This window comes from Spermophilus citellus (genome assembly GCF_964194105.1).
Source record: "Spermophilus citellus genome assembly, chromosome: 10".
Lineage (NCBI taxonomy): Eukaryota > Metazoa > Chordata > Mammalia > Rodentia > Sciuridae > Spermophilus > Spermophilus citellus.
The window spans coordinates 125,561,019-125,572,897 of record NC_138197.1 but is presented as its reverse complement, the minus strand read 5'-3'; the positions used below and the strand labels follow the sequence as shown (position 1 = coordinate 125,572,897).

The 11,879-nt window shown below is 63.1% G+C and overlaps 1 protein-coding gene across 1 annotated transcript; it reads left to right on the top strand.

Moving 5' to 3' along the window:
- Window positions 1-7,409, top strand: MB (myoglobin). Its single transcript, XM_081309544.1, has 3 exons — window positions 1-182; window positions 4,423-4,645; window positions 6,825-7,409. Exons 1-3 carry the CDS (start codon window positions 88-90, stop codon window positions 6,969-6,971), a joined length of 465 nt encoding a protein of 154 aa, XP_081165670.1. The 5' UTR covers window positions 1-87; the 3' UTR covers window positions 6,972-7,409.
- Window positions 7,410-11,879: the final 4,470 nt, after the last annotated feature.

The following is an 11,879-nucleotide window of genomic DNA, read 5'->3' as shown; positions in this document are numbered from 1 at the left end:
CCGGCAGCCCCCACCCGAGCCAGGCCACAGCACCCAGGGCCCACAGCACCCAGAGCCACAGCACCTGCTCTTTCTGTCCTCAGTGCCATGGGACTCAGCGACGCGGAATGGCAGCTGGTGCTGAACATCTGGGGGAAGGTGGAGACCGACCTCGCCGGCCACGGGCAGCAAGTCCTCATCAGGTAAACCGGGAAGGACCTGGCCCCGCCGCCCCCCAGAGAGCTCAGACATGGTTGAAGGTGAAGGCGGCCCTGGGTAGACCAGTTGGCTGCGGAGACGAGGCGGTTTTCTCTGCCTCAAGAGTCAGGGACCCGGCTCAGGAGAGGATAAGCACCCATCCCGGCCGAGGTCAGCAGCCGGGGAAGCCCTGAACCCATCGGGGGAATCTAGAATTATACACAGAGCTAGCCAAGGCCCTGCACTATCTTGTCTCACCACTTGACTTACTAAGGGGACCCAGAGGGGAAGGATGTCCCCAGAGCCACAAGCTCATTAAAGTCCATGAAATGTCAAAGCTGAGGCATGACTTCCAAGGGGAGTCCGGTTGGGATGCATACATGGATCTGTTGCAGAGCAACTGTGTGACCTTAGGGAAGATACTCAACCTCTCTGAGCAAACGCTTTTCCCCTCCATGGGGGGACAGTCTCCTCCCTCTCAGATGACCTTTGGCCTCCCTTGGACTCGCTGTCCCCTCCTACCTGCTGGGGAGCAGCCCCGCAGCCAGCAAGGTTATCTGGGAGCCCTGGTGGTAGGAAGGAAGCTGCTCCCCTGTCTCTGTCCTGTCACTGGCAGCCACTGCTGGGCTGCAGCAGGCCCCACCTGAATGGCTCCCCGCCTCTCGTCCACCCCCAAGCCAGCGAGTTCCTGTGTGGCCTTGGAGCAGTCCCTGGCCCTCTCTGGGCTCTGTTTCCCTAGGGGTTGAGTGAGGGTTGTCTTCTGCCCTGCTCTCAGGACGCAGGGCTGGCAGGAGCCGCGGGGGAGATGGCAGAGTGGCCCGGCCCCCCAGCAGTGACTTGGACATCTTGAAGGGGACTCGGGTGTTACGTGATCTGGAGACCTTTCCTCCCTTCCAGGGCGCATCAGAGAGGCCTGCCAGGGGCCAGCGGCCAGCGGCCAGCAGCCAGGGGCAAGACACCACGCCCAGGCTGGCCCCTGGCTGGCCCCTGGCACGCCCTGTCTGTCTTGGGCTGGCACCTGGCCCGCTGCCCCCGCCTCTCGGGGCTTGGGGTGCAGGGTGGGGCTCCTGGGGGGACGCCAACTGTCCAGGACGTTGGCCTCGGGCCCCTGGTCTTGCTCCCTGACCTTGGCAAGGTCACGCCTCTCTGGTTGCGAGCCGTAGGTGGACGGGGCCTGAGCAGCAGCGGGCATGGCTTCTAGCGACAGGCTGGACGCTCACGGGAGCCAGGGCCTTCAGAGGCCAGTGTCCAGCCCCGTGGCTCCGGCCCAGCCCCTCCTGCCTGCTCACTCTGAGCCCTGGGCTCCGGCCGGGACGGCCTCGGTGCCTCCTCTCGTCTCTTCATCTCCACAGGCCGAGCCCAGGGCCATCTGGTGCCGCAGGGCCCCTCGGCCACTCGCCGGCTCCCCTCCTGCTCACTTCATCTTGCATTTCTGTGGTTCAGCCGCGCTGGTGGCCAGGACTGCCTCCTTACAGGGAAGGGACAGCCCGGAAGCGCCAAGCACTCAGGGCCAGCTGAGGGTAGACCTGGTGACGATGGCCACATGATAATGACGGGATGATAACAGTGACAACGATGAGCAGGAGGCAGACAGCAAACATTTATAGAGCGCCTACTGAATGCCAGGCCAGTGGGAGGTGCATCGTATGTAGGCCTCACAACAACCTTATGAAGTCAAGGTTGTAATCACCATGTTTAACAGAGAGGTTAAGTAACTTGCCTGAAGTCACACAGCTAGTGAGATGGGGGCTGGGATTGAAGTTCAGGACCTTCAGTTCAGCCTCCCTGCTCTTAGGACCCTGCTCTCTTGCCCCGTGGTCTTGCCAAGCTGGAGGTGGGTTCCTGCCCACTCTCTGGGTCTCCTGTTCCCATGGAACGTGAAGGGTTTCCGTGGCTCAGCAGAGGGGGCTGATGCTAGGACCCAGGACGAGACCAGCCAGCCCGGGCTCTGGGCCACTGAGGAAGGTGCCTGGTCGCCCCTGCAGGTGGCCTCCTGGGGGGGGGGGACGCCAGCTGTCCAAGGTGTTGCCCTCAGGCAGATCCAGGGCAGCCACGCTGCAGGACCCGGGGCTGACGGGGGCCAGAGGCTCCGCAGTGCCAGGGTGGTTTAGTGGAGACCCGTGAGCTCTGCCCTCGCGCACCACCCAGGAACCGCGGCTCCTCTGTCTCTGCTGCTGAGCGGAGGGTGGAGTGTGGGAAAGGCGTTTGGAGGTTGAACGATCATCTAGACCAACTCTGTTGGCAAAGCTCAGAGAGGCTGAGCGACTTCTTCCGTGCCACACAGGACCTCCCCCACAGGGCCAGGCAGGAACCTGGCTTCCGGAATTCTGTCCCCTAGACATGGGGGGACTCTCCAAACGCCCAAGACCCCTGCTGCCTTGGACGCCCATTCCTTGGCTGGCTCCTGTCCCAAGCAGTCTCCTTCAGTGACCTTGAGCCTCCTCTGTGGGTGCAGTCTTGCATCGTCACCAGGAATCCAAGGGTCATTTTCACCAGATAATAATAGTCAGTGGCTCAGGGACCCTTGGAAGAAAGGTGCCAGAGACAAGCCGTCAGTGACGCATGTGGCTTTGGACAGGGTCCCGGGTGACGTAGGGACGTTGGTCATGGCTGTAGACAAACTGGCGCTCTGGGGGGACAGGCTCCCGGGGGAGGCGCTGCCCCCGTCCCCGTGGGGTGCAGGTGGCGTGAGCCCTGCGTGCTCGGCCAGGGGACACTGACGTGCACCTCTGAGCCCACGGGTGTGCCTCTGCTCACATGCAGATTGCACATCGGCGTCTTTGTGTGACATGGACCACCCCCAGCCAGCCCCTCGGGCCTCCTGGGCCTCGGTCTCCTCACCTGTCAATGGATCTGCCTCCCTCCCGAGGCTTTTTAATGAGATGCTATTTGCTCACCCTCGGAAGACACACCCAGGGCCACCCCGCGTGGGTGAGCATAATGGGAACCTGTGGGGACCCGCGGTGCGTGGGGTGTGGTCCACCTGCACCCCGGGAAGCAGACTTGGCCACCGACTCCCCCTGGCGGGGTCACCCGGACCCCAGCCCAAGCGCACGCACAGCCTGTCCTTGGGGAGCGCTCCGCGGCCCTCAGCTTCCCCGAGGCGGGGCTCCCAGGCCAGGACGCTCACCCCAAATCAGAAGCCACCACGCCCCACGCCGCAAGGTCAGGCTGCCGAGGCTGGACGGGAGCTGGACCAGGGTCACAGTCACCAGCTGCCCGGCCACAGGATGAATGGGGAGCATGGTCCCTACGAAGAGGAGCTGGGGGCTAGAGCTGACCACAAGCTAAGGAGCTCACTAGGGAGGAGACTCGGGAAACCAGACGGCATTCTCAGGGGGAGAAGAGGAGCTCAGAGCTCCGCCCCGGGGACCCTGGGACAGAGACCTCAGGGACTGGGTACTTCCCAAGGACCACTTTGCGGCTCAGGCTGCAACCCAGAGTGTGACCCCAGGGGGTTGCCAGGTGCCACCAAGCCTGAAACCGCAGAGGAGGGACCTTGGAGGAACAGAAGGCTCCAGATGGGAGGGGGCTGCGGGAGACGGGGCCTCCCCAACATCTCGGGTGTGGCCCAGGAGAGAGGCCGGGACCCGGTCCAGCACTGGGTTGGGACCAACCTGCCGTGGGACCCATGCCCGTCACCTGGCTCTGGGGTCCCCGTTGTGCGTGGGTGGAACGGGGGCTTCCTCCGCCAGGGGAGGCCCCCTCCACCCCCACCTCCTGCAGCAGGAAGCCAGAGCGGGTGGCTCAGGGCCCCTCGGGTGGGTAGGAGAGGGACACAGGGGCACGGAGTTGGCTCAGGAGTGGGACCCCCGAGGTCCCCAGCGGGTGGAGGACTGCTCTGAGTTACCCAGATGCAGCTGTGACGTCACCCCACTGGGCCCCTCTCCCCAGCTGTGAAGGCTGATGATCTGGTGGCCCTGAAGGGAAACCCAGGCACGGAGCCCAGCAGGGGCCTGGCCAGAGTGGGCACCCAGCCACCAGGGCTTCCAGCCCCGTCTCTACTCTCCAACGCCCTGGGCAGGTCGGGCAAAGCTGGATGCAGTGCCACGTGGCACTGTGCTTTCTACCCCTGGGCAGGTAGGATCTCACTTCATCTCCCATTCCCTGGATGAGGAAGCAGATGCACAGAGAGGTGCAGTGAATTGCCTGAGGTTGCACAGGTCAGACTAGACTCAAGCCCGGCCCCCTGCAGGCCCCACTGCACATGCCCACAGCTGACCCCAGCCCTGCGTGTGTCCACAGTCTCTTTAAGGGGCACCCTGAGACCCTGGACAAGTTTGACAAGTTCAAGCACCTGAAGTCGGAGGACGAGATGAAGGCCTCGGAGGACCTCAAGAAGCATGGCACCACGGTGCTCACGGCGCTGGGCGGCATCCTCAAAAAGAAGGGGCAGCACGAGGCGGAGATCAAGCCCCTGGCCCAGTCGCACGCCACCAAGCACAAGATCCCCGTCAAGTACCTGGAGGTAGGGCTGGCGGGCAGGCGGGCCGTGAGGGCTCCGCGTCCAGCTGGGCCAGGCTCAGGGGCGGCCCGTCCCGCTCCCTGGACTCAGTTCCCCTCTGGGCACCTGCCACCGAGCACCGTGTCTCCTCCCCACAAGGAGGGCTGAGCCCTGAGGGTGCCGCTCCCGGACGCCCGGCCCCGCCCGCACCCCAGTCAGACGCAGGCTGGTGGCCGAGCGGCCAGCTGGGTGCCACGTGGGGGGCAGCGGCCCGCTTAGAGGCCCCGCATCTTCACAGGTGGAGAGAGCCCTGAGCCCTGGGCAGAGCCGCGGGTGACCTCCTGAGCTGGGCTGGGCCAAGGGCCGGCGCTGGGCTCTGGTTCTGCCTTCATGACCAGTGCAGCAGGGGACATGGGGATGGGAGCTTGGGGACACCTGCAGACAGGTGCATGCTCTGATGGCAGCCACCAGTCAGGACAGGCTGTGCTGACACTCGCCTGGGCCACACCTTGGAATTCTCACAAGTGACACCCTCAGAGTGGAGACTGCATTCCGCGTCTTCTTTTCCTTTTGGATAAAAAAAAATCCAGAGGTAGAGAGTTCAGACCCAGTGTGGGCCGTGCTGTCACCAGGGGTCCGGGCTCAGTCCTCCGCGCTGCCATCTTTAGCCTGTGGTATCCATCCTCAAAGTGGCCTCATGGCTCAATATGGCTGCAAGAACTCCACCCACTTTATCCATATTCCAAACAGGAAACAGAAAGAGAGAAGACTCCCTTTTGAGACGTTTAAGGGGTTCTGGGTCTCATCTAACATTTTTGTAGATATCTCATTGGCCACAAGTTAGTCATGGCGGTCTGCCTGGAGAGCTGGGAAACATAGTGGGGGAGAGGGGAGAGAGAGATTGGCAGGCGGGGAGCAGTCTCTGCCCCAGGCAGGGACACTTCCCATTAGGAAACTGGAGGCTCAGGGTAAGCAGCCTCCTGGGGTCCCCAGGCCCATGGGGCAAGTCAGCTGCTTCATCTGCACCCCACCCAGTGTCACTTTGTCCTGGTCCCTGTCATGGTCCCTGCCGGGCTGTGTCATCACTAATCTCTCTCCCCAGGGAATTTCCACATCCAGCACCACCGTGAGCAGCTGGGGGGAGGGGGCAACTGAGCGGGGGGTGGGGGGGGTGGGGGGGTGGGGGTGGGGTGGGGTGGGGGGGGAGGGCGCTGATCGGGAGAAACGGCCCCAGATCTCGGGCACCCTGTCCTCGGACTTTGTCTTGAATTTGTGAAACTCAAGGTGAACTTCGCCCTGTCTCCCTGGTGCCCAAGGCGGGAGCAGCGGCCCTGTGTCTGGCCCAGGGTGTCCTCTGGGTGTGTCCCGTCCCCCCCCCCCTGCCCTGCCCTTGGCATTTCGCCCTGGGCCTGAGACAGGGAAGAGCCAGCCGCCCTTGACCTGCCTCCCTCTGGTCTTGGCAGCCGGCAGTCCCCACCCCCTCCTGGTCCCTGCTGGGCTCTGCCATCCACCTGCTGTGTGACCTCAGTCTGGCCGCTTGGCTGACTCCTGTCAAATGTCACCACTTGGTGCTGGGCCAAGGGCGTGGCTGGGACCCAGCCCTGGTTCCCTGTGGAGAGAGCACAGGGCGCTCCCTCGGGGCCTCTGGTCCCCCAGCCAGCCCAGGGCACCGCTGTCCCGTCTCCTGGGGGTGGGGGGCACTGATCTTACCCCCAGGACAGAGTCCCTGGGGCCGGGCCGACGAGGCCCGGGTCCATCCCAGCAGCAGGAAAGATAAAGAAGGAAAACTGGGGCCTCAAAGCAACAGCCACAGCAGGCCACCAAGAGCCAAAGTGGACTGGGCACCGCGGGAAGTCGTGCTCCTGGGTTCCACGGCTGCCACCTGGTGACATCTGAAGCCCAGGCCCGGCCTTTCCTGCTGGCCATGGAGGTGCCCGGCCCTGGCCTGTGGCAGGGGGGAGCAGAACTCCACCCGCCCTTCCTGGCTCTGACCGACATGTGGCTGCGCCCCCAGGCCTCGGTGTCCCCCGCTGTGACGCGGTGGTGGTGGCACCTGTCTCCCGGTGGCCGTGACACTCCTGGCAGTCACCCAGGATCGTGCCTGTGCCCAGCGAGGGCTGGGGAGCGGCCTGGAGTCAGGGGAGCCGCGATGCCGCCTGGGCCCGGCCACCCGATGACCAGCGCCCCTCGTGCCTCCCCACAGTTCATCTCGGAAGCCATCATCGAGGTCCTGAAGAGCAAGCACTCCGGGGACTTCAACGAAGCGGCCCAGGGCGCCATGCGCAAGGCGCTGGAGCTGTTCCGGAACGACATCGCGGCCAAGTACAAGGAGCTGGGGTTCCAGGGCTGAGCCCCAAGGCGGCCTGGGCCCCCGGGCAGGGTGGGCACGGAGGGCTGTGGTGGCCGAGTCCAGCGTGTGTGTGGTGTGACCGCTTGCTTAGGGGAGGTGGCCGGGAGGCGGCCGGTGGGCGCCCCAGAGGAGTGTCACCGCCCTGGGAACCGGCCATCGTGGCCTGCTGACCGCAGCCGCTGGGCTGGGTGGCCTCATGTCTCTCTGGCCAGATCCCACCGCAGCTCCCTCCGCCCCCCAGCCGCCTCTCCTCCCTCCCCTGAACCCCAGAGCCAGCCATCAGCCCCCCACTGTCTGGAGTCTCTGACCCCTCACCTACAGATGTCCCTTTGTGAGGGGGGAAGCCCGGGCAGTGGGGGCAGCCAGGTTCCTGGGCACGCATGGCCTCCGGGATGGGAGTAACCCTCCTGGTTTTAATAAAACACTTGCAACCTCTCAGTCTGTGCCTGGCCTCGGTCCGTCCCAGAGTGAGGGAGGCGCCCACCCGCAGCCCAGGAGGAGATGGGGAGGTAACCCTGAGATGGCCACCTTGAGGGGGGAGGCCCTGGGGAGGGACAGGCCCAGGCGGGGCCCGGGGAGTTGCAGGGAGGACCACAGCCTGAGCCTGGGGGCTGGGTCCGGAGCCGGCATCCAGCAGCCGTGACCTTGGCAATGCGGGGTCAGCGTCCGGGGCACGGGCTGTGGGAATGGCGAGAGCAGAGGGGACAAGGGAGGAGATGGTCACTGTGGCCAGAGCCTCAGCAACATGATAAGGTCACCAGCCAGTAAGTGGCAGAGCTGGTGGGGAGGCCGCAGCCTGGCCGTCGGCAGGGACTCTGGCCCGGCGCCCAGCCAGGCGGCCAGCAGTGGCAGGTGCTGACCTTCTGGTCAGAGAGAAAAGACAGACCGGTGGGGAGCAAGTCGCAAGCGCAGGCCAGGGGACAAATCCTCGTCCACCAGCCCCAGGGTGCGGGCAGCAGAGGGGGTGTCCCTGCCGGGACCGGATCTTGATGTGGGGCCCAGGGCGGGGCACAGGCCAGGGCCTAGAGGCTGGACCCTGAGCCAGTGCCTGAGCCCAGGACCCTGACACCACCAGCCCTCGGCCTCATCAGTGGACAGCTCCAGGGCTGAGCTCTGTCCCTCTCCAGAGGGTCCCAGCATGGTGACCTCGTGCCCCCCTCCAGTGTCTGCCTTGACAGGCCCCAACCTCAGGCCAGCCAGCGCTCAGGCCACTGAGCAGGGCCCACTGAGGACTGGCGTGGACACCTGGAACCCCACACAGCCATTCACCAGGCCCTAGACGGCAGCCTCAGAGGGGCCCCTGCTTCCTGGTGCTGCAGGCTTGGGGCACCTTCTGCCCTGGAGGAGCGAGGGAGAGGCTGGGGGTCTCGCTCCTGAGACTTGGGGGACAATTTTATGCTCTGTAGAGCCATCTGATTGACGGCTCGGATGTGGTCAGTGCAGGGACCGGAAGGTGAACATGCCCGTCCCCGCCGCCCTGCGCTGGCATCCAGACCAGGGCTGGGCAGAATCAGGGCAGCAGGGAGCCCCAGCCTCTGGTCCTCCTTCAGCGAGTATTTGCCAAATTCTACAGGTAGAAAAACATGAGCAGGGCTGCCCTGTAGGGTTGTGTGGGTTGTGCACTCCATCTCCAAGCCTGGAGATGGGTCCAGAACCTCTGATTGGAGCAGGGCAGAGCCTCTTTCCCTGGGAACCACGACCATATGCACTTTTCCTCTTTGGCTCTCTTCTGACAGTTCCAGAGAAGCCTTTTCAACGTTCACATTTCCTGCAAAACCCTGGGGCCACGTGTTCCCCCAGGAGCTCTTGGGCCTGAGCTTACAGGTTCAGGCAGGAGACGCAGATTATTTTTGTTTTCTATTCAGCGTCACATCTTCCCCTTGGCGTTGGGCAACGAGACCCATTTTCTGGAAAATAGGAGCCAAAGGGGAAGGAAGAGGGTTAGCTCTCAGAGACCCTGGGGGATGGAGACTGGGGTTTTGGAAACCACCCTGCAGCGGCGTCCACTCTGCGTCCACTCTGCGTTATCCGAACAAACAGCTTTTAAGCAAATACCATACCCCAGGCCATGACTGGGACCAGGCCACATGCTCTCTGCCCTCAGGAAGCTTCCAGATTTGGGAAGGAGAGGGTAAGAGCCCACCTGGGCCTGGTGGGGACCCTGACAAGCAGAGGAGGAGAGTCTGGGGCGCAGGGAGCCGTGGAAGGGGGAGCGCACGGCTTCACTCATGGCACACCGGTGCCTTCCTGGAACACGTGTTTGCCTTGGCCCGCGGTGGGCCAGGCCCTGGGGACCCAAGATTGAAAGGAAAGTGAGGAACCGGGAGACTGCGAAGTTCATCTGTCAGTGATGACAAATCAAGGCCACCTCTCCCCAGACCGAGAGAGGCACCGCGGGCTGGGGGCTCGGGCTTCTAGGGGGCAGCCTCAGGGATCAGAGCTGGGTGGGTCCTGATGCAGGTGGTTAAGGGGGGGTTGGTACTCGGGGGGGAGCCTTTCTCAGAAAGGACCTCGGGTGGGAAAGCGGAACTTTTCCTTAAGATGTCGGCTGTCACTTCAGATGGCCGTCCAGATGCTCAGCAGGGACCTCACATTCCCCCCTTTTTGTTTGTTATTGGGCCCCTGAAGGGACAGGGGCGTAGATCAATCTTCTGTAGCTTCTTCCTGCTGGGAAGGGGCGGTGTCTGGACCCTTGTCAGGGGTGCGGGTGTCACTGGGGCAGTGGTGAGGGTCAGGCGGTGCCGGCGATGCTGACTCTGAGGGTGGGGGGTCCTGTGACAGAAGCTGGTCCACGGTTTGGTCACAGAGCCTTTGAATCTGGCCTTGAGTAAATCTAGTGACCCGGAGGCAGGATCAGCCGAAGGCCTGTGGCGAGGAGAGGTCAGGAAGGAAGTGCCCCTGCAGAGGGGGTTCTCAGCTGCCCTCCTCCAGTCCAGGGGCAGGGGAAGCGCGGGGCCTGAGGAGATGGGATAAAAAAGGGGGCATTAGGAATTGAGGTTCCCTTGGTGGAAAGGAATCCACGCTCCTTCCAAACAGCAGAGTGGAGGAAGTGTGGGGGCAGCGTGTTCAGAGCCCGGGTAGAGGTGGAGGGGGGCTCCCTTGGCCACAGTGAAGGCTCTGATGAGGGAGGCCCTGCAGCCTGCTGAGTGGACGTGTGACGGGGAGGGTGCCGCCTCCATGGCCGAGGTCGGAGACCATGGCATCCCCCGCGCCATGAAGTCCCTCCTGAAGGAAGGAGGAGCCGTCTGTGGACCACGTGCATGTGGCCTGGAGCAGGGCCCTCCTGTGGTGGGAGACAGAGTCTCAATGAGGAATGGGTGAGAGGAGGAGAGGTGGAAGGTCCTGAGGAGCGGGAGGAGAGGAGCAGGGTTCAAAGGTGGAGAGTCAGGCTGGGTCTTCCACCAGGGACACCTGTAGAGACAACAGGTGACAGGGGGTGAAGAACGTACGCCCTGGTGGGTGAGGAGTTCATAGGTGACGGGGAGCAGGGTGCTGTGAGAAGTACCAGGTCCTGGAAGGAACGTGGGGGGAGGGTGTCAGGATCGGTCACCACGGGACGGATGGGGACGGCCACAGAGTTGGTGGAACAGGTCTGGGACCAGGCACAAGGAGCCGAGATGGGGGTGTTTTAGGGGATGAGTAGATCTAGGGAACCCTTTCCGAGGGTCTTGGACGACAGGCTCAAGCCCAGGAGTTCTTGTTGGGAGAGCGGGTTTTGTGACCGGGCAGAAAAGGGAGGGGGCCTTTGAGAGCACGTGAGTGGGCTGTGGTGTGAGGCGACGGAAGGACCTGGAACATCCCGGACAGTGGGGCCCCCCTCGGAAGGGGGCAATGGGGAGGCCCTGGCGGATGGAATAGGGGTGGCCCTGAGGTCAGGGAGAGGAGCAGGGGAGCGGCAGGCGAGTCTGCATGGAAGCCCATCTGAGGGGAGAAGGAAAGCGTAGCCCCCAACTTTGTGAGGATGTCCCCTCCCATAGGGGACAGGGCCCTGTGGAGTGACCAGAAAGGAGTGGGTGACACTAGACGGTCAAAGGCACCAAGAAGGCCAGGTGTCTGCAAGGGCTGGTGAGGTTCGCCCTCTACCCCACAATAGAGGTCACAGAACCAGCGGCAGGTCCCCAGATCTCCTGAGGACTGAACGCAGAGTCACCCCGGTTCCCACGGAGTGAAGGGAGTGGTCGGGTGGTGGGGGCCTGGCCTCCTCAGTCCTCTGGGCCAGTCCTGAGAGTCAGAGAGGGGAACCAGAAGGGCCGGATGGCCAGGGGCCACTGTGGGCTCAGAGACAGTCAAAGGCCCAGTGTCCCTCCTGATGGCATCTAGGACAAGGGCCCAGAGGCTTGTGAGGCTTGGGACATGTACAATCCCAGTAACTCCTCTGACCACATTTAAAACAGGGTCTGGGCAGTCCCTAGGGACCCTCCCACAGGCCAGCGGACCAGGGACAGATGCTGAGGCCGACGATGGCTTGAGCGAGCATCTGAGATTTCTGCTTCCGGGCCTTCTCGTCTCTCCGTGACACACCTTAAAGGCCACTCTGTCGGAATGGGAAAAATGGCAGTCGGGGGGCAGAAATAAAGAATGTCCACACGCTTCAGCCCTTTTCAATGCTTTATTCACTCAGATCACTCCATACAGCTTCACTCGATAGGTTCTTAATCAAGAAAATGATAATCCTTAATGCTGGGATTAACATAATCAATCCACAGCAAATTCCCACACTTACTCATGACAGGCTCATGGAAGACACTCCCTCCGAGTGACAAGTTCAAGCGCCAGATCTAAAGTCTCAGGCCTTGGGCTCTAAGTCCAGCAGGTGCCCACTCACTCTGCCCACGGAGATCAGGTCAGGAGCCAAGGCAGGCTTCTCCTGGGGTGGAGCTGGCGGCCAGTTGGTGGAGGAGAGGGTCG